At 32.7% G+C, this 22,445-nt stretch overlaps 2 protein-coding genes across 3 annotated transcripts; one reads left to right on the top strand and one right to left on the bottom strand.

Annotated features, from left to right (window-relative positions):
- Positions 1-12,135: 12,135 nt before the first annotated feature.
- Positions 12,136-18,437, bottom strand: LOC113777117. Of its 2 annotated transcripts, none has more exons than XM_027322165.1 (7): positions 18,021-18,437; positions 16,640-17,066; positions 15,752-15,918; positions 15,228-15,323; positions 14,156-14,412; positions 12,882-13,102; positions 12,136-12,785 (listed from the first exon to the last, which is right to left on the bottom strand). In XM_027322165.1, the coding sequence occupies exons 2-7, from the start codon at positions 17,000-17,002 to the stop codon at positions 12,435-12,437; spliced, it is 1,455 nt and encodes a 484-aa protein (XP_027177966.1). In that variant the 5' UTR covers positions 17,003-17,066; positions 18,021-18,437; the 3' UTR covers positions 12,136-12,434. The 2 variants fall into 2 exon arrangements, with proteins under 2 accessions (XP_027177966.1, XP_027177970.1); XM_027322169.1 differs by lacking the exon at positions 18,021-18,437 and adding an exon at positions 17,963-17,985.
- A 1,626-nt stretch (positions 18,438-20,063) lies between these two features.
- LOC113750858 lies at positions 20,064-21,759 on the top strand. The gene is given in 4 exon segments (XM_027294795.1): positions 20,064-20,188; positions 20,352-20,418; positions 21,146-21,247; positions 21,406-21,759. Coding segments are annotated over 4 exon segments (444 nt in total). The 3' UTR covers positions 21,556-21,759.
- The last annotated feature ends 686 nt before the right edge of the window (positions 21,760-22,445 follow it).

Raw genomic sequence — 22,445 nt, 5'->3', positions numbered from 1 at the left:
AGAAAAAGACAACAGAGGCACACAATAAATAGCCGAAATTAGATAGTGTTTTATTAGATTAAGAATGTATCATTTAATCTAACAGTCATTAAATTTTACTGTATTCAACCAAATGGCCATAGAATATTATAATATTATAAATTTACTAATATATATATACAATTTAATTATATATGCATGAGTCTAGATAGAGTCTGGTATGAGTTTAGATTTGGGTATAAATCTTAAAAAATTAAATTCTACCCAGACCCATGACTTTGTCACAGGTAGGGCTGCAAACAAGCCGAGCCGAGTCGAGTTTTGAGCTAATCGAGCCGAGCCTCGACTAAATTTTACCAAGCTCGAGCTCGACGAGCCGGCAAATTTCGAGCTCGAGCTCGAGCTCGAAAAAAAATAAAAAATAATTATTTTATTTTTAAAAAATTAAATAAAATAATATTTTTTTAATAAATAATAAAATATTAAGGATATATACGTAATTTTACTACGAAAATAAAAAATAAAAAAAATATATATAATATACGTAATTTTATTATTAAATAAAAATAAAAATAAAAAATATATATATATACCCAAGCTCGCGAGCCGGCTCGCGAGCTAACGAGCTTAATATTCTGAGCTCGAGCTCGATTAATAGCGAGCTCGACTCGAGCTTGACTCGAGCCGCTCGCGAGCGGCTCGATTCGTTTGCAGCCCTAGTCACAGGGTCTAGGTATGTGTAGAGTCTGAATTTGAGAAATTAAATTCAAATTTTACTCAAATATATTGAATTTGGGTTGGATTTAGGTAAAACCCGATCCATTAACATGCCTACTTAGTAAGATATTTATATATCTATAGATTTGAAGATAACATTTCAGATGCCATCTCTTAGAGTCTCCCAACCTCATATTCTTTTTTCTTAGAAATTCGATTTATTTATTGAATAAATTTTATATACACTGACAGTGCATATACTATCACCGTTGGATCCATGACACATATACAAAAATTGAATTTTAAATTCAAAATTTGCATAGTTGTCATTCATCCAACGCTGACTGTATATACACTGTCAGTGTAGGAAATATTAATCCTTATTTTAATTAGATAAAACAACATTTAATGTTTAGATTATATACTTACCATATCGAAGCTATCAAATAGTAGTAGTTCCTAAAGTTGACTAATTAATGAAAACTTAGCATACTATCCCAAATTAAAAGTTTACCAAACTTATAAATAACTATAATTCAAAAAATAAATAAATGATCATAACCAAAAATTAAATAACAATATTCCAAACTATTTAATTTGGCAACACTAAAATTAAAGGCAATGTAGTAGATTAGGAAAATTACTCCCAACTTCTTATCGTTTTTTCTTAGATTTTTTTATTTATTTTAAGGATTTTTACAATCCACTCAACTTACCATGTATATGCACATACTAACAATTATTACTTTCTCTTGTATTTACACACTTTTCCTAAATTAATCTTATATTTTTAAAAATCTAGCACCTGAAATACATCTTAACGAGTACCCATAGGGTATCCATTAGACAGACAGTTATTTTAATTAGATAAAAAAATAATTAATGTTTGGATTATATACTTCTCATATTAAAGCTATCAATTAGAAACATTTCTAAAAAACTATTTAAAGAAAACCTAACATACCAGTTCAAATTATTATTTTACCAAACTTATAAATAACTATAATTCAAAAAAGACATAAATAACCATAATCAAAAAATCTATATATCTATGTATTTGAAGACAACTTTTCAAATTCTATCTCTTATACAGCTCCCAACCTCCTATCCTATTTTCTTAGAATTTTGATTTATTTTAATTAGATAATACAGCATTTAATGTTTAGATCATATACTTACCATATCAAAGCTATCAATTAGCACCAGTTCCTGAAGTCGACTAATTAATGAAAACCTAACATAGAATCTCAAATTAAAAGTTTACCAAACTTATAAATAACTATAATTCAAAAAAAGATATAAATGATCATAACCAAAAAGTAAATAATAATATTCCAAACCATTTAATTTGGCAACGCTAAAATTAAAAGCAATGCAGTTGATTAGGAAAATTACTCTCAACTTGCTATTGCTTTTCTTAGAATTTAGATTTATTTTAATTAGATAAAACAGCATTTAATGTTTGGATTATATACCTACCGCATTCAAACTATCAATTAGCAGTATTTTCTAAAGTCAACTAATTAAAGAGAACCTAACATGCTACTTCAAATTCAAAACTTACCAAACTTATAAATGATTATAATTCAAAATAGATATAAATAACCATAATCAAAAAATACTTTTCACATCCTAACCTGCCATGTATTTATATCCTTTTCACCTAATCTACAATGTATATACACATACAAACAATTATTACCTTCCATTATATTTATATATTCTTCCTATTTAATCATACCTACTCTTGATTGTATTTATTTACTTTTTCTAATTAATCTTAGATTTCAAAAAATATGACATATGATATATATTGTAATGAGTACCTAATGGGCATCCGTCAGACAGATCCCATATATAGTAATCCTACCTAATGTACTAATCCTACCAAATATAAATATAAGAGAACGAAAATATATACTTTTTAAAATTAGAAACATATTCAAATTTTAAAAGGAAACATTCTAATTTCAACTTAAATATATGAATGTACCGCTTAAGCTTGGAAACTTTCTCCCTTTCATATGATAGTAATAACCTTGCCCAATATAATTAATATACTACTCTCGTGTTTTTGTTTTTTTTTTTTGAGAAAGATACAAGTCTAACAAGGATAATATGAATATCCCTATTTTACAATAAGTATGTTATAATTTAGTAGTTAAAATTTACAATTCTCTTAGGAAATAGAGTATACTATATTATGAATTTATCTTTGTGCTCTTTAATTTTTGTATCACATTATTGATTCCTGAGTTTTGACGTGTTAGTATCCATTCATTACGTATAAGAAAATATTTTCATTCTAAAAATTCAAATGATATTCTAAACTCTTATTGATTTTGTATCTAGATTCTATCAACATTAGATAAAAAATTTATAGTTTTGATTGATATAAATTTCTTTTTTGTTTACTAAATTTTGACATATGTAAAATACGTTTTTGATATATCCACACGCGCACACATGTGTGCGTACGTGTGTGTGTGTGTATGTGTATAATATTTAAAAATGAGTTATATAGTAAACAAAATCTAGAATAATAGTTATTTTAGTTATAAAGACAATTAATAATTTCTCAGAATTTATTAAACACGGAATAATAATCAGTAATAAAAAAGCACAATTTTTTAGAAAAAATATAGAATTTTTAGGAACAGAAATAGGACAAGGAAAAATAAAATTACAACCACATATTTGTAAAAAGGTTTTAGAATTTCCAGATAAGATAGAAGAAACAAAGAAACTTCAACAATTCTTAGGATTATTAAATTATGCAAGACCTTTTATTAAAAATTTAAATAACCTAGTAGCACCATTGTATAATAAAACCTCTTTAAAAGGGCAAAAATTCTTTAATAAAGAAGACGTCAAACTAATACAAGAAATTAAACAAACAATAGGCAATTTACATGATCTAAAATTACCATTAGACACATATTACTTGATAATAGAATGTGATGGCAGTAGTACCGGATGGGGAGCAGTTCTTTTTGCAAAACCAAACAAATATAGCGATAAGAACAATGAACAAATCTGTAGATACGCTAGTGGTAAATATAAGGAAAAAGGCAATAGAAGTAGTATAGATAATGAATTATTAGCAGTAAAATATAGTTTGGATAATTTTAGACTTTTTATAATCAACAAATCTGAAATAACTATTAGAACAGACTGTGAAGCAATAAAAAAGTTTTTTGATAAACATAATGAAAAAAGAAGTTCTACTAGAAGATGGTTAAATTTTGTAGATAGTATTATTGGTAATGGATATAAAGTAATTTTAAGATTTATGGGGTTACTTAATGCGCTCACTGGTTCTTCTCTGCTTTGTCTAAATAATCCTGTATTACTTCTAAGAAATCCTACTGAGTACAAAGTTCTTGGGTTTAATAAGCTTATTTCATTATTCCTGTATATTTCCAAGTCTCTATCTACGTCTATTGCTTCTTCTAAATGCATGCTCCTACTCCTTCTCAGATCTTATCGAAATAAATTTATTAGAAGAAGAATTAATAGAAATAAATCATAGGATTCTTTATCCAAAAGAATTAAAAATGGACTTAACAGAGAAATAACTATTTGATTTAGAAAGAAAATTAGAAGCAAATGGACAAATAGCATTAAACGAAGTATTATACTGTGATAACGTAGGAAATATTAGAATTAAAGAAGAAGAAGAAAATTCTGAAGAAGAGAATTTAGAAGTAGCCAGCATAATGTCATATAGAGAATTAATGGACCAACAACAACAAAGTGGTGAAAGTAGTAATAGGTCAACAGATATGCAGACTGATACTAGTCAAACAGGAAATGTTAGAACATATGAACCAGAACAACCACCCAGAATAGTCTATAATGAATATAGAGAACCAGAGGAAAAATATAGTTCTAAAGGAAAAAGAAGACCATTAGAATTAGAAATAAAAGAACATTCAGTAGATGAAGGAAAAACTTTAATGTTAACATCTTACGATCCACAAATGATAGAAGATGTAATAGGAAGCTGGAAAGCTAGAGTAGTAAGAAATTATATACAAAAAGGATTCGATCATAACGTAATAGAGATGTATACATATTTAGAAACATTTTTAGGAGGAGTAGCAAGAGCAGCATGGGAAGCATTTAAACAAAAATTTCCAGATAGGTTACAACAAGATCAGGCACATGGAGTCAATCCAATGAATTTTGTCAATCGAGTAGAAGAAATTCTATTAGCAACAAGCCCAAATAGAGGAGGAGTAATGACACAGATAGAATCGGTAAGAAAACTAGAACAATTATCAATTAGAAACTGGAAATATATTAAACCTTTTTTACAAGACTTTTTATATTATAGTTGTTTAGCAGGATGTTTTTATGATGAAGGAATTATAGAAAAATTATTTGCAAAATTACCAGACGACTTAGGAAAGAAAATATATACCTTATACAAAGCAACGCCCATGGAACCAACATTAAAAAATGTGAGTACGGCAGTAAGATTTATAATCAATAGACTAGTAGAAGAATGTACTTTTATAAAAATACAAAGACAATTAAAAGGAGAATATAGTTTTTGCTTAGAAATATACACACCACAAAAATATGGAGAAAAAGATAAAGAAAAAAGAAAATATAGAAAGCCTTATAAAAATTATAAAAGATACCCTAGAAAACAATATTATCTTAGGAAAAGCAAAGCTAGAAAACCATTTCTCAAAAAAGAACACCATGTTAGAAGATATAGACCAGAAAGAACTTATGGGAATAGATTATCTTGTTTTATTTGTAAACAACCAAATCATTTAGCAACAAATTGTCCACAAAAACATAACTCTTTTAATAGAGAAGCTCACTTAATTGAATTATTTTCGGAAGATTTAATAGAAATAGATGATAATATACTAGAGACAGAAAGTATTTATAGTATAGTATCTGAAGACTTAAATTTAACAGATTTTATAGAACAAGAGGACACAAGTTTTATAGATGAAATTTTAGAAAAATCAGAAAACAAAACTATCATGGATAATATATATTTAGAAGAAATGAAAGAAGATTTTAAAATGTTAGAAGACTTAGAACTAGTTGAAGTAGAGTGTATCCATAAATGGGAACATAGAAAAGGAAATTATAGTAAACCATGTTATAACTGTAATAAATATCCGTCAATAGAATTAAGGTTTCAATGTCAACTATGTTATATAGAAGGATGCAAATTCTGTCTAGAAAAATTTACACAGGAATATGTTTTAATAGAAAATATTAAAAAAGAAAAAACTGAAGAAAATCTGCCTTTAGAACATTATTTAGAAAGAAGGATAAGAATTTTAGAAAATAAGGTTGAACATTTAGAGCAAAAAATAGAAAAATTAAATAAAGGAAAAACAATAGAAAGCGAAGTATCTATTGAAAACATAGATTTAGAAATCTTTCCAGAAATAGAAGAAATAAAACATAATTATGATCTAGAATTATTACAAGCAGGAACATCAAATATAACATCAATAGAAGTAAAAACTCGAATAAAAATAGGAGATTTTGAAACACAATTATTAGCAGTAATAGACACAGGAGCTAGTAATATAGTAATCCAACAAGAGTTAATTCCAGAAAAATATTATGAAAAAGCATACCATATTAGAACAGCTAGACAAATGGATGGAAGTACATATACATATGACACAACATTACATAATTCTTTATTATTTTTTGAAATAGATAGCATACACTGTACACAACCATATCCTGTAACAGAAATATATATTAGAAGTTTTCCTTATCAAATGATATTAGGACTATCATTTATTTTACAGGCATATCATGGCATGATTCTTACTAGAACAGGATTAACATTCCTTAGAGAACATTTTTTACCATATAATACTTTTTTAACAAGCAATAAATTTAAAATAAATAAAGATAATAAATTTACAAGACTCTTAGGACTAGAAGAAAAAGATAATTGTAAATGTGACATAAAAGGTAGCTGTAAGAATGATTCAACCCAGGAATATAGGGGGAAGAATCAGAAAACAAATTCTTTTGACAATATGGAGATGACTGGAGAAAGGCCTTTATATTCGTCACAAAGAATTCAAAACTGTTTAGAAGACAAAGAATTTGAAGACTATTTAGAGATAGAAAATTATGACACAATCGAAACTATTTTAAATAATGAAAAATTATATGATCTGTTAGAAACAGGACATAGAGATATAGACCAACTAATAAGTGAATTAGAAAAATTAGAAATTTTTGGAGAAAATCCAACTATTCATTGGGATAAGGACAAAACAGAATGTAAGTTAGATATATTAAATCCAAATTTAAAAATTAGCACAGCAAAAATAGAAGCTAGTAATGATGATATAAAATAATTCGAAATGCATATAGCTGATCTAAATAAGTTAAAAATAATTAGAAGAAGTACTAGTCCACACAGAAGTGCAGCATTTATAGTTAAAAAACATAGTGAAATAGTTAGGGGAAAAAGTAGAATGGTAATAAATTATAAAAGATTAAATGACAATACTAAAGAAGATAGCTATAATATACCAGATAAAAATGAGTTAATAAATAGAATCCAATATAGATATATTTTTAGTAAATTTGATTGTAAGTCAGGATTTTGGCAGGTAATTTCTCAGAATTTCTAGATTTCAAAAAATATGACATATGATATATATTGTAATGAGTACCTAATGGGCATCCGTCAGACAGATCCCATATATAGTAATCCTACCTAATGTACTAATCCTACCAAATATAAATATAAGAGAACGAAAATATATACTTTTTAAAATTAGAAACATATTCAAATTTTAAAAGGAAACATTCTAATTTCAACTTAAATATATGAATGTACCGCTTAAGCTTGGAAACTTTCTCCCTTTCATATGATAGTAATAACCTTGCCCAATATAATTAATATACTACTCTCGTGTTTTTGTTTTTTTTTTTGAGAAAGATACAAGTCTAACAAGGATAATATGAATATCCCTATTTTACAATAAGTATGTTATAATTTAGTAGTTAAAATTTACAATTCTCTTAGGAAATAGAGTATACTACATTATGAATTTATCTTTGTGCTCTTTAATTTTTGTATCACATTATTGATTCCTGAGTTTTGACGTGTTAGTATCCATTCATTACGTATAAGAAAATATTTTCATTCTAAAAATTCAAATGATATTCTAAACTCTTATTGATTTTGTATCTAGATTCTATCAACATTAGATAAAAAATTTATAGTTTTGATTGATATAAATTTCTTTTTTGTTTACTAAATTTTGACATATGTAAAATACGTTTTTGATATATCCACACGCGCACACATGTGTGCGTACGTGTGTGTATGTGTATAATATTTAAAAATGAGTTATATAGTAAACAAAATCTACCGCGAGATGAATTCAAATAAGCAAGAGTGTATTTAAATGGTTCATTTTAGGAATGTTTTAAGATTTTTTGAAAATTACTTTAATAGATATTTATAGAAAAATTCCAAAGCTGCAAAATTTTATGAAATTTACACCGATCCCACTTATTAGAATTTTTACCTTGGATTTGACGAAAACTTTGAGACGATGATGAAATAGGTCATGAACTGGGGAAGATAGGGTTGGGAAGTGAAAAAAGGGCAATCAATAGGATGGAGGAAGTATACCAAAAAAGGGAATAGATAGGGCTATGAGGGTAGGGAGAAATTGAAATTATTGAGGGGAAGAGGGGGATTGTGAGACTTGCATGGTGAGAGGAAAGAGAAGGATTTCAAGAATGGGGAAGGTAAGGTTGTTGGATAAGAGAGAATAATAGTAGAAAAAGGAGAATAGTATCATGGAGGGAGAATGGAGATTGGGGGTGGAGTGAGGGTAGGTCCCTCCATTTATAATTAAAATATATATATGTGTGTGTGTGTGTATTATATGAATTTAATGACGTGATATTTTGTTGTGAATAAATGATGAATTGTTATTATCAATTTATTATGATAAAATGGTTATTCTTGTGTTATTTTATTTATTTTTTTTCACATATTGTATGTTGTTTATAAAGAAAAAATTGCAATTAGTTTAGATTAATGTAGAATCAAATATGGAGAAATGAGTTCAAAAGATCACAGTAATTTTTAATATTATTTCATGTTTATTTTTTACTAAAAATTAAAAGAATGATTTGTTAAATCATTATTAGTGTTATACATAAAAAAAATTATATAATAAAATATAGAAATTATAATGAGTAGGGAAGGTAATGATAGATAGTAAAGAAGAGAATGAGGAAGGTAATGATGTATGTGTTTGGTGTATTTTTTGGGCCTTTTGTAACATGTTTTTTTATCTTATTTAGGTGTTTTTTTTTGTTTTTTTTTTGTGTTTTATTTTCTTTTTTTTATGTAGTTATTTTAACAACATGTTATCCAATACTAATACTACAGCTACAATTTATTTTTTTCTTTAGTATTCAAAGAATCATAAGTACTTTAAGAATATACTAAATTCTTAGGGCATAATATGACTAAAAAAGGATTTTTTTTTTTAAGAGGGGACAAATTTTGATAGGAAAGTGCAAGAATATATGACAATTAAACATAATTTTTAGGAAATTTCAGTGTTTTTTCAAGTTGATGAGCGTGTCGTTGCATACCTTTCATGAGTGAAAAATTTTTGTCCTTTACTTTCATTTAAAATAACGCATTTTCGTACAGATTGACGGTAAAACTGATACCATTTTTAATTTTTAGCCTTTTCTTTTCAACAACAATAATTTTAGTAGTTTGATTTGAAATCTTACGGGTCAAAATTCTAGTACTAATATGTATCGTGCGGATAATATGGAATCTGAGCAATTACTCGTTTTTGTATTAATTTCTTGTAAGATATTATGGTCTAGTTGACGAAATGATTTTACATCAAGACTTGTTGTTGTTTTGATTTCATTTGCATTTTTAGCAATGCTTACTTCTGGGCCATTGAAGAAGAAAAAATTGAGTAAACCACTTTCTTCGCCATCTCGTTTTCTTCTTCGGAATAGACAGGGCAAAAGAAATTGTGCCCCAGTCAGTCAACAAAGAAGCGTTTCTTTTTCTCTTCCCTCCATACTAACAAAGATGGTGCTTCGATTAAGATCCCCAATAGCGTTGTTTATTTTTTTTACTTTTTGTCTTTTGAAGAAAATGAAGGTGGTATAAGATCCCTCATCTAGAGATAATGCGCCGCGTACCACATTTGCTCGATGAACAAAAACTCCCACTCAATGAAATACATATGCTTTGTTATGACGATTTCTAAATCATAGCAATTACTTCCATACTTTGTTTACCAAGTGGAGGCTCATGTCCTCTGCATTTGAACTCCAAACTGACGTAGTGCTTGGCAGGCCATGTGGTGAAGTGAAGCTTGAAACAAGGACTAACCAATGGATGATCTTTCGGATAAAGGGCACTCTCCTCTAATAAATTCCTAAAGCATGAAAGCTTAAGGCTTTTTTCAGTTTTGACCAACGACTATTGCATGTTTCATCTTTGAAAATTCTGCACTTTTGCTCGACCTCATCCATCACATTTTTTAGGGGTAAACAATGGCGGACAAAATAGCTCAAGAATAAATTAAAAGGGTTGATTTATATATGTGTGCATAGATATATAGAGAGGGAGAGAGAGAGAGATCAAGTGGAGAGCTGGCGTGCTACTAAATGCAAGAATCCAAGTATGACTTGTTCAGACGCTTTAATGAGTTGCCTGAACTAAGATATGCTCAGATAGAAGTTAGAAAATAGCACTCTGATCTGAGTTTTTAACTTTCAATATGTGATTTTACTAATGAATAAATAAATAAACAAAATATTAGAACATCTGCCAAAACCATGACGAGGGAGCTTGAGGTGTTCGCAAAGTGACGAATGCTGGGAAAATAGCAAAGTCGCGAAAGTTGTGATTTTGAGAGTTGCAGAAACTTTCATTTCGCTATTCACTATTGCCAGTTGTGAAAGGGGGAAGCTGGAACCCACCTTTAAAGAGGCAAAAAGATGATTTGCTTCAATCTCTTCTCTTGGATGCGGATGGATGTCTTGTCCGTACATGCACGGAGGTTGACTAACAATGAAGTACTTTTCTATCCATGTCATCAATAGTTATCGCTGCTGGATTTTCAGATTATCCATAGCTCAAAGCCTGTAATCCACATGGATTTTCTCTAAGAAACAGACGAATTTGAACCCAGTCATCATCACAATTCGGATGCCGATTAGAACAAATTGAGCAGACCCAATCGCTGCAAAGAATATGCGAATAAAACTTGATAAGTTCCTAGGACTGAACTTTCTGTCAGAATTGACGATGTAAACAACATTATGCCATCCAGGCTTATAACATCCTCATTGGCTGCTGAATGGACCCCAGATTTGTGAATTTGGACTTCCATGACAAGGTCAATAAGGGCAGTCTAGAAGGCATTTGCCAATTCAAGGAGCAAGGAAATTTGCACGATCAGTCACCTGGAAAGCAGTAATGCTTCAAACCCCGGAAAACAGGAAAAGAAACCAGAAATTCAACCAAGTGATTAATACACAAATGCAACACCCTGAGAGTAAGGTTTTATCTTATGTTACTATTGATATCTCTAGGACTAAGGAAGGATAACAAAACGAAAAGAGTAATACTGTACAGAAGAAGAACTGCAGGCACAAAGAATCAACGGCAACCAAACTCGATTTCCGTACTATTTTCAAGCAGACTAAATATGTACTTGTTTTCATGATTGAATTTCCTTGTATATGCTCAGTGGCTTTTCAAGACAAGATACAATACGATCTTCAGAAAAGTTTCCCATCTTGTTTAGCTTTCTTCTTACCCATTTCGAGCGGGATTTAAGCTTTTGCTGATATTCACATACAGCTTTTTATTTCCTCCATTCTGCACCATGGACTTTTGGCGTCAACGGATACAAGAAAGTTCCGTTCGTGGTTGGCCTTTGTACGAGGTTTTGCTCTGGCATGGCTGATGACTCGTTATGCCAGTATACTTCATTGGATCAGGATGTCAAGTCAGCGACACATTCTGGCCTAACTTGTGCAGACCTTTCGGAATATATGAAAATTTAGCAAAACGATGCATAGCCCTATTGACATCAAAAGGCACATTCTTTGGAAACTAAGTCATGCATACATCTCGTTTCAGTTAAAGTGAAATTTAAAAGGTTCCATATGGTAAGTGACTTGAATTTAAGGAAGAGAAACAATATGGTTAAGCATATTGCTTGAGAATCTAAGATGGTAGAAGTTCCAAACGTAGACCAAGCTCAGTTAGATCCAGGTTTAGCCTAGACCAACATAAAGCCTGTCATTTTTCGCAAGACTCGATTAGAGTTGCCATGCACAATCGAGACTTCGAACTGGAGATGAACTCCCCCTGACAAAGTTGGGGAAGTCAGGTATTATTTCGTTATTGAGGTCTGACCATACCAGAATCAATATGTAGAATTTCTAGTTACCCTGGAACCAACATATATGCACTCCCAAATCAAAGAATGGCCAAAAGAATATCTAGTGGGGTTTCTGACCAACTCCACTAATAACATGAACAATAACCTGCTTATTCATGTTTTTTTTTATGAGAATATTTTACAATGCAGAATTACAAAAACTTCTCTGGGAGCAGATTACAAATAATACCAACTATTAAAACAACTGTTAAGAGTTGACTAAAACGGGGTATGGTCTGATCTCACCTCAAGTTTAAAACTGGTCTGCTTTCAAGATGCATATACTCCGGCAAAGAAAGCAATCAACACCCAGAATATGAGAATTCCAACTACAGCTTTTCTCAATAATTGTTCACCACTGGCGCTTAAGAGAATATCAGTGTCATAAGTTGGATCAAGTGCCGGCAGAACATCCTCACTTGTTATATTTGCAAATGATTCACCCCAATTGGATTCAGTAATACAGGGCTGCTGCCGATTGCAGATGTCAAGCCTGGAACATGTCAAGCATGTGCATAACCCACCAAGACATGACGGGAGTGTCTCAATGCAATTGGAAAGAGCCTCTTGGTACATCTCTCCAAGAATTTTCAGCTTTTGTCTGGTTCCAGGTTTGAGAAACTAACCAGTGATAGGAAGGTTAATTTCCAATCTAAAGCATTAACAAGATGAAGTGAAACTTTGGAAATCAGATAAAAAACTGCTACAGAAGCTTACCTGGATAAAAGTTTGTGCAATGACTCGAGCAACTAGGGGAAGTCGTAGGACATATATGCAGCCTAGACGCTTTGGGAAGTGCTCTTGCAGAATATTGCAACAGGTTAATGACATTTGCATGGGAAACTTGAGAGGTGACAAGCCTTCACAGTCCACCAAGACAGTAATTCGAGAATGTTCATTGTCCATTAGATGGAGAACTCCATATTCCACCTGAGAAACTAAAATCAAGGGTCAAGACAAATCATTGCTTTAGTAATGGGTATAAGAAAAGAAAAGAAAGCAAAAAAATGAAAAAAAAATTAATAAAAAAATAGAGAGACAAGGACAGAAAAATGCTTCTCCATGATTTACCCTACTTCATTAGTACCATATTTTACAGCATGTATGACTCTCACTATTTAGAATTCCAAATCTAGCATCAGCAAAATTGTCAACAGAAACTGTCATATTCTAAAATATTCAGATTAAATATAACAAATGAGTAATCTTGTAATGAAGCCATATAGTGACAACATAACACAACAATGACCTATATGGGTAATCAGATAAATATGTGAAGATTGGAAGAAGACAAATATAAGAATATTTCACTAAGAGGAATTGATATCACAAATTTAATGAGTGTATGCAACATGGAATGAATTATGTAATTCAAGCAACATTTTGACGTCACCAAAATTATTATGAAGCTGACTCACTAAAAATGAGAAATATGCCCAAAGGTCAAGAACCCAAGGCAACTACAGGATTTCATTGGTTTGATTACCAACACTTTTTATAAGGCAAACTCAGTCATAACCAATATAATTAGTTGAATGGCAAACTTACCGCAGTAAGTCAGTTTTCTAAAGAAGAAGAAAATGACACCGACACTAAAACGCATCATCTACTGAGGCAATTGATGAATCAGCACCTATGACCAACCTACTCTAATACAGCTTAGTTCACATAAGAGCTGTAATAGAAGTCAAATCAAACTCCTCGAGCAAAAGAAAACAGGAAGGAAGCTATTTGAAATGACAAATCTAAAATGGGTTTGCATTTGACAAGGATTATTAAAGCAGTAAATTGCATGCAAACAGCAAAACAATGACAACAAAAGAAAAAAGGAATAAGTGGAAAAAGGAAAAATAAAAGCAAAAACAAAAAACAACTTAGAGTTATGTTCCTCCAAACTGAAAGGGGAAGAAAGAAGCACGTCTTCACGTCCAATTTATTCTGTAAAAATTGACAGCAAGAACTCAAAAAATCATAGAAGTTGAAAAGCATACCAACTGCCTGAGAAAATCGAGGTCTGTCAGATAATGGCACGCTCATGCAAGCCAATCCAAGGCGGACAATAAGGCAAAGTTGATGTTTTTTATCAACTCCATGCCAGAAGACCATACTTGACCACATTTTAAGTTCTTGTTCTGACAGAATTCGGTAGTTCTTCCTCCAAGAGATTGTTTTCTTCACTAATGATAGAAAGCGTGGAAAATTTCCATTCGCGGTCTCATAGAATCTATGAAGCTCCTCCTCATCAATTCTGCATAAACACTGTTATATCATGCTCCAGTGCATGAAGAAATATTTTAAGATATCACATAAATACAAGCTAAAGTAATATATAGAACAATCTTCCAAGTATTTGTAGCTTAAGTTAAATTATTGAGCCAATAAACCCGCGCCTTGAGAAATCCTTGAGAAAGAAATAAGCAGTCTGGATTACAAAATGTTCCAGTTCCGGATAAAGGGGCATAAACCTTAGAGATGAAAAGTAGCCATAAGACTAACCCACCTAGTCAGACAATCCAAATGTTTAATACCCAAGATGCAAATGACCCTCATCAAATAGGTTATGCTGCTTTACAAGGAAATTAGAACTTAAAAGTGGGACATTGATATTCAGGTCAACACTGTGAGGCTAATCAGCCATGTAGCAGCCTGAGATCATTACATGGCTAAGAAACAAGTAAATTTCTTGGAGAACAAACTCATGTCTGCTATTGTTATTAGTAAGAAAACTCAAATTTAACAATCATTTTCAGTATAAATTAGAATGTGTGCACAATGGTATGGGGCACTATGATTGGCTCCCCAATGGGACATACTGTTGTTTCAATCCCCAATAACTTAAATCTGTGCCTGCTCCAACAACAAATAAATGAACTAGGAACATGAAGAAATAAAAAGACCATTTTTAAGAGATGGAAGCAACTAATGCAGGAAGATGAGTTACTTACTAAACTGGTATTACCATAAACTGTTTACTTCCTTTGTGATTTTGTTTGATTACGGCAATTAACAAGACAATTTCTTAATATAATACTCCGAGAGTATTATTCATTTTGTCACAATTACCTTTCAGGTAAAGTTATCCCCTGAAGTTGAAGTTCTTTATAGAGCAGAAGCAACCAAGTTTTAGAAGATAGATTTTCAGACCCATCACCACCAATACTGCAAAACAAGGAAATCTTCATCATGGTTAACCAGGGAAAACAATAAAATGCATGCACATGAAAGCACCCAAAACTACATTCTGATTATGACCATTCAAGTGTAGAAGGTCAAGGAAAGGTACAGATGGTAAAACAGCAAAGTTAAACAACTCATGTAATCAAATGAGCCTCCATTAGAGAACTGATTTATTTGAAAAAAAAAAGTGTAATTGAAGTTCTTGACCAAAAAAATACAACGAGATGAGTATCTGTACAGGTAAAATCATAGTCAAGAAAACTTCCAGCACTACAATGAGGCCCAATCTGGAATCACCTTTAATGGATATTTACAGGTTGAATACTTCATAATAAAGAATTTGAAGACATCAGCAGCAACATTGTGAAAACTATTGAAGAAAAAGAATGCTGCAATATCAGTTTATCTACCTCATACTGGGAGCAGACTGCACAGAGGATATATCTGAAGGGGAATCTAATGAGGTAGATTCACTGGTGCGAGGAGGATCTTCATTATCCAAGGTATCAACTTTGCATCCTGAACCATCAGACAAGGCTGTTGCAAGGGATATTACCAGTAAAGGCCGCGACAGCATCTAAAGAAAAGAAGATACCACAACCATTAAATGTCAATAGCAACAAGTATGTTATTTGGCACCTTTACATAACCAAAGTCATAAAAGTGTCCTGCATGATGGAATAATCTACAATATGTATAGATTACTATCAAAATATTTGCAACTTAGGGTAAAAGTTTAGATAAGAAAGTAGAGTAAATAAATTAAAGCTTTTGAGCTGATCAGGCCACTCTATTAAGTTGGACAAAGAGGATCATCCCAATTTTATTTTTAATAAAAAGTCATTTGCTCAATGAAAGTATGATGAAATCATAAGGCTTCTTCTTTAGTGGATAAGAAAGCATGGATCTTAGATCTCTATTTAGACAGAGGTTAATGAATTGTATATTGAGACAATTCTTGCTGCTAACTGCCATAGACTAAATTCCCATGATTGTACCATTTTCTGAAACAATTTTTTGGTATCCAGAAAGTCAATAAATAGTTTCCACTCATGCAGGCTCGAATTCACTGCACTTTTGATGACCTATACTCAGTCTTAATCAAAGCACAGACTTCTAAATGATAAGATTTTGAAGCAGTAAAGAAAATTGCCTCAGGAAAGCAGGTTAGTGATTAGAGTATGCATATGACAATATAATTACTTAATATTGCTTGGAAATTTGTGAGAAACAAGCAGGCAACTTCATATTTACTTGATAGATGAATGTGGGCACTACTTAGTAGTGTAAGCACCAACCTGCATCCCTTTAACCAAAGCTCTAAATGGGTTCCACCTCTCTATCCACTTAAATGGTGGATAACAAACAACTTGCAGAGCCTGCAAAGTGGACCAGACAAACGGACACCTGGCCTTTGAAAACCTCCGCACAACCTCTAATGCAGCAGCTTTAAGTAAAAATGACGCAACTGGGTTACCAGCTACCCGCCCCAAATTCTCGTTGCTTAGCAACTGGTTTCGGAAGGGAATTCTCTGCAGAGATTGATGTGAACAAGATTTATGGCTAGAAGCAATCAAACGCCCTGTTGACTTCTTCATGCCACTAGTAGAATCTGTTGCTACAGTCCTGAATGAGCTAGAACCCGAAGTCAAGTCCCCCATTGAGTCAATTCAAGGGCATATAATCTGGCTAAAGAATCAACCCATCTATCCTAAACAACTGGACCTGCAACAAAACCAAAAGCATATATAATGGATATCAATATAAGAGAACTTGACAAAACTTGTGCGTTAATATTTGTTGGATAAAGCTCAAAATGACCAAACCATAACGACCATCACTGCATTAGTTGTACCCTTTCTCTAACAAATGATGAGGTGTATATACAAGCAGAAATATGGACTAAGATCGCTGATCAAATTGAGGGTGTAATCAGTTTCTCAATCAACCGTTTAACAAATAGGCAAAACAGTCCAAAATTACTTATCAAATTGAGAGATAACCATACAAACACTCTCCCTTTTATGATCGGAAAGTTCTCAGGCGTGTAAAGGATCTTAAACTATACTATACAAGCTTTATTTGAATGCTTAACGAGTTCATTAAGCCAAGCTCGACTCGAACTTGGGTATGTTGAATTCTTTGTAATGTGATCTCATGTTTTAGGTAAATTGAGTCAAACTGAATAGCAGCTTGAAGAAACACTAAATCTTGTGCTTTCTTGGTTCCGCTAGTTGATGAATGAATCTCGGAACAAGTACTGAGCGAACTCAAACAGAGAATCGAGTAGCTTTGCCCATTTTTCATCTCTCCTAAGTGCACTATTTACTGAAAAAAGCATATTGTCTACCATAACTTACAGAAATAAGTATCATTTCTATCCAGCATCAGCACTAGAATGCCTAGTCAAAAAAACTACCCCTGATTGTATATATAAACATAACTGAATAAATTTATAACGAATTCCAAATTTAAGGCTGGAAACAGAAATCAGAAATTTCACGTTAATGCTAACATAATAAAGAGGCTATTAAATTTTAACTTGAATTTCAACAGGAGAACTGAAGAGAAAAGAAATCATGAATACGAGAAAAGTACAATTCAACCAGAAGCAAACATACTAATGCATGATCTCTTTGCCATTTGGATCAGTCAATCGAGACAAAAGAGCAGCATTACCTGGAGGAATTTTACAGCTTGGTAGAAAATTGTGAAGCATCTAGAGTGAGAAAATAGAGCTGTATTTATCAACTCTTCTGGTAAGTAGCAGTAAAAGTAATACTTAAAAGAAGAAGGAATCAGGAGGAGGACGACGACGACGACGAAAAGGCATGGGAGATGGTCTGCTGTCTGGTGGTTGTCCGTCAGTTGACGTTGCCGTCAATTTTTGCCTCAATCATCATCAATTATAAAAGCACAGCTGCAGTGCTGAAGCTTATGGATTGTGGACCAGCACAGCAGAGCAGGAGGTGACTCTACTTTGAGCAATTGAACGGACGGTTGACGGGCGTTAGTGTTCTCCACCGTTTCTGTTGACTTTTGGCTTATTGTTGTTCAAAATCTCTGCGTCTGAATAGTGAATAGAATATTTTGGAATATGCCGAGGAAATGAAGAGAATAGCTTGGGTTTCTTGGTCTACAACATTTTAGGGAAAAATTATAGATGACCACCTTTGCGATCTGTCATATAATCACGTAACTTCCTTAAGATTTTAAAATAATCACATAACTCCTCTTTAATTTTATGTAAGGTAGATAATGGACAGAAGACACCCGTGATTACAGTGATTGAACCAAACACAATTAAAAAATGCGACGCATGGGATAGAATCGTAATATCCATTTGACACATTTTTAATTTACATGAATATTCACTCACTTTATTCCTTATGATTTTTTTCATCTATCTACATAATTTTTCTATAGTTTCAGTAAGGTACTCAGATGTTGTTTAATTTAGTGTTTAACTAGAAACAACACTAATATTTCAAGTAACGATATTATGAATGCTATTCTCTATCAAGTTTTTACTTTACATAAAACTACCAGAAAATATGTAAACATCTTAAAACTAAAGAGGTCATGTAACAATTTACGAATCCACACGAAAATTGTATGTAATTTAAATTTTTTTTTAAGGGGATCTCTCTCTTTCTTTCTTTTTCAGAATAATCTAATTTGCCAGCTTTTTTTTTTTTTAGTTCAAAATTGATTTGAAGTTAACTCTAGTAGCAAAATTTTAAGACTTCAAGCTTTACTGACATTTTCAAGATTTGTAAACTTAAACCTTTAACACATGGTTGTATTGCTCTCTCTCTCTCTCTCTCTTTTTGGGCCCCTTAATCGTTACTTTTATACACTAAGGAACAACTCCTGTGGTATACACCAAGGAACAACTCCTGGGGAAGGGGGCTTAATTGGGCTATAAGGGAGGTTAGAGGACAAGTGCGTGGTTCCGAAACCTAACCAGCAGTAGCAAGTTGGCTATGTACGTGGGGTATTACTATTACTGAGATCACCATTTAATTTGTGTAGAAGGAATTCTGTCGTCAGCTCGGCGCAACGGATCTTCTGTCTCACATCCTGTGCCATTCTCTGTCCCATTTTTTATTATATTGCTATTTCTCCTTCATAAACATCATGTTTTAGTTCTTTTTTGTTTCCTTAAGATCCAATAACTATTAATTTAGTAATACACAAAATTTAACAAACTCAAAAAATCAAAATGCATAAAAAATGAGATTTTTTATGAATTTTCTGCTGCATTTTTTAATTTTCTATTATATATTATTTTTTTGAAGCTGTTGTATTTATTTTTTACTGAATTTGTAGTTACTGAATTTGGAACAGAGAATGGCACAGGATGTGGGACAGAAGATCCGTTGCGCCAGCTCGGTATGGGTTTCGTCAATAAGTCGTACGTGTGGCGAACCCAAAACAAACGTGGCAGCAAACCACCAGCTTTAAGCGGGCAAAATGTGCACGCGTAGCTTCATTAGCTTGAACCATTTCCTACGTGTAAAACTGGCCTTCTCAGTATTTAAAGGAGTTGGTTCACCAAAAATGCTGGTGGTTTCAGTTAATTGTAAACTTTGATCTCTAGGATATTGGAGAAATAAATACTACTCGTACTAGTGAATTATTACTTACTTATATCAGAGTTCCATACAATCCAGAGTTGAAGAAGATTCAAAAAACAAAAAATAAATAAATAAATAAAGAATGGCACCTTTGCTAAGCCCATCATTTGCATACACAGTGGTATATGTGAGAGGCGTAGCTAAATCCGTTGAATTTTACGCCACCGCCTTCAGCCACAACGTTCGCCGCTTGGATGAGTCGCACAGGTACACAAACGCTGTAGTAGTATCAAGCTGTCCGTTTTATTTATTTATTTATTTATTTTGTAGCGTTACTTTGCATGTGTGTGCATATATACATATATATATATAACGTAATTTATTAATGGGCTTGTATATCTGGTTAAATGCATGCATGGAATGGAAGAAGATAGGGAGAGCTAGAAAGCTGACAAACGACGATAGCTTTTACCCCAATCCACCAGCTTGAGACGGATGTTATAAGCTTGAGACGGCTTTTGGTGGTTTCCTGTGGGTTTAAGTTTAGGATTTACAAAAAGTCAAACTGTCGTAATTGATAAAAAAGACATGACACTGTTGTCGGGGTGTGTGAGAGTTCTTCTTTAAGGCTTAGTAGCCACTCTGTCAGGTGTGTAGTCCCACATCGAATATGGGAGGGGGATTTGGGTAGTTCTTAAGCTCCTCAGGAACCATCCAAAGTTACCGGCTTTTGGTGGTTTCCTGTGGGTTTAAGTTTAGGATTTACAAAAAGTCAAACTGTCGTAATTGACAAAAAAGACATGACACTGTTGTCGGGGTGTGTGAGAGTTCTTCTTTAAGGCTTAGTAACCACTCTGTCAGGTGTGTAGTCCCACATCGAATATGGGAGGGGGATTTGGGTAGTTCTTAAGCTCCTCAGGAACCATCCAAAGTTACCGGCTTTTGGTGGTTTCCTGTGGGTTTAAGTTTAGGATTTACAAAAAGTCAAACTGTCGTAATTGACAAAAAAGACATGACACTGTTGTCGGGGTGTGTGAGAGTTCTTCTTTAAGGCTTAGTAACCACTCTGTCAGGTGTGTAGTCCCACATCGAATATGGGAGGGGGATTTGGGTAGTTCTTAAGCTCCTCAGGAACCATCCAAAGTTACCGGCTTTTGGTGGTTTCCTGTGGGTTTAAGTTTAGGATTTACAAAAAGTCAAACTGTCGTAATTGACAAAAAAGAGACGGATGTTATAACAGGGAAGGTCCAGACCCCGGATCCTATCCGGAAGAGACAGCCAGTTGAGATTTGTTTTGATTATCTTGATGTCGATGCTGCATACAAGGTACATTAACGCAGTTGAATGCTATATATATGTTCTCGAGGGATTTGATCAGAACATATTTGCTTTAATCCGATGATAATTCACCATTAGCAACATTTTTCTTACTGTTTATGGGACGATTCTTCGTTTTGTTTTGTGGTTGATGATTCGGGGATCAGAGAGCAGTTGAGAATGGAGCAATGCCGGTGAGTGAGCCAGAGGAGAAAGAATGGGGACAAAAAGTTGGGTACGTTCGAGATATTGATGATGGAATTGTAGTGAGGATGGGGAGCCCTGTGAATCCACCTTCTAAACCACACCAACCCTGATTCATTCAAGATGGCACTCATATCATAAGATGGACGGAATTCAGGGCATGTGATCCTGGATTAATGTGGACGAACGAAACCTGATGGTCTTGTCTTTGCAAGTTCTCTGGGAATTTCAAATTTGTTGCTTGGCTTTTTGGCTTGTAATTCTTGTTGCATAGCAGTGTTTTTTTCAAAATAAAATTTCAGTGGGCTTGTAAATCTTGTTTCATGGCTAGGTGGTTATATTTTCTCACCCAAGAGAATGTGCTTATTTTAGATGTTTTAGTTCATCTTGGTAAGAGGCTGTGTGCAGTTGCTGTGTATTAATTTTCCCGTCTCTTTTTTTAACTTTTTCTTTTCCCCCAGAATGGGAGGCCGATTTCGTCAGTGCTCTATGTCACTACAATTTGTTAGTATGTGTCATTAAAGGCTTCAAGAATGTCAGAAAAGAAAAACATAAGAAAAAAAAATTACCACTTTCATACCACACCAAAAGAAGACTTCTACACCCCACGAAAATTCCAAGAAGGTGACTTCTGTTGGCTAGAACTTAATGGAGCTTGATTTGCACTTACATTTTAGTGATAACCAAGTTTTCATTTGTACTAAAGGGTCAATCTAATCGTACTTTTTGGGCCAAGTCAAAAAAAAAAAAAAAAAAACCCTCGGGCTATCGTGGCTGATTTGCATGAGTGGCATCGTCAGCTCTTCCTTTGGAAAATTTGGGCAAACAAAACCATTCGAAAATTCAAAAGGACTAAATATCGAAACCTTGAAAACCATTTCGCAGATTTTAACTTTTCTTAGGCAATATGCATATATAAGTTCATTACATGACCCTTGCTTTGCTCCTATTTTTTCCCCTGTTCATCTCTTTTCATAACATCATCTTTCTCCATTTCGGTCTC

Source organism: Coffea eugenioides, chromosome 1 (assembly GCF_003713205.1).
Source record: "Coffea eugenioides isolate CCC68of chromosome 1, Ceug_1.0, whole genome shotgun sequence".
In the NCBI taxonomy this organism is placed as follows: Eukaryota; Viridiplantae; Streptophyta; class Magnoliopsida; order Gentianales; family Rubiaceae; genus Coffea; species Coffea eugenioides.
This window is presented reverse-complemented; position numbering and strand designations above follow the sequence as displayed.

Bases quoted from the DNA above. Each gene is read 5' to 3' on its own strand.
- LOC113777117 (XM_027322165.1), bottom strand. From the start codon at position 17,002: ATGGGGGACTTGACTTCGGGTTCTAGCTCATTCAGGACTGTAGCAACA. The intron at 14,413-15,227 runs GTAATTGTGACA...GTGTTTATGCAG, and splicing joins GGGATAACTTTACCTGAAAG to AATTGATGAGGAGGAGCTTC. The intron at 13,103-14,155 runs GTATGCTTTTCA...CCTTGATTTTAG, and splicing joins TCGATTTTCTCAGGCAGTTG to TTTCTCAGGTGGAATATGGA.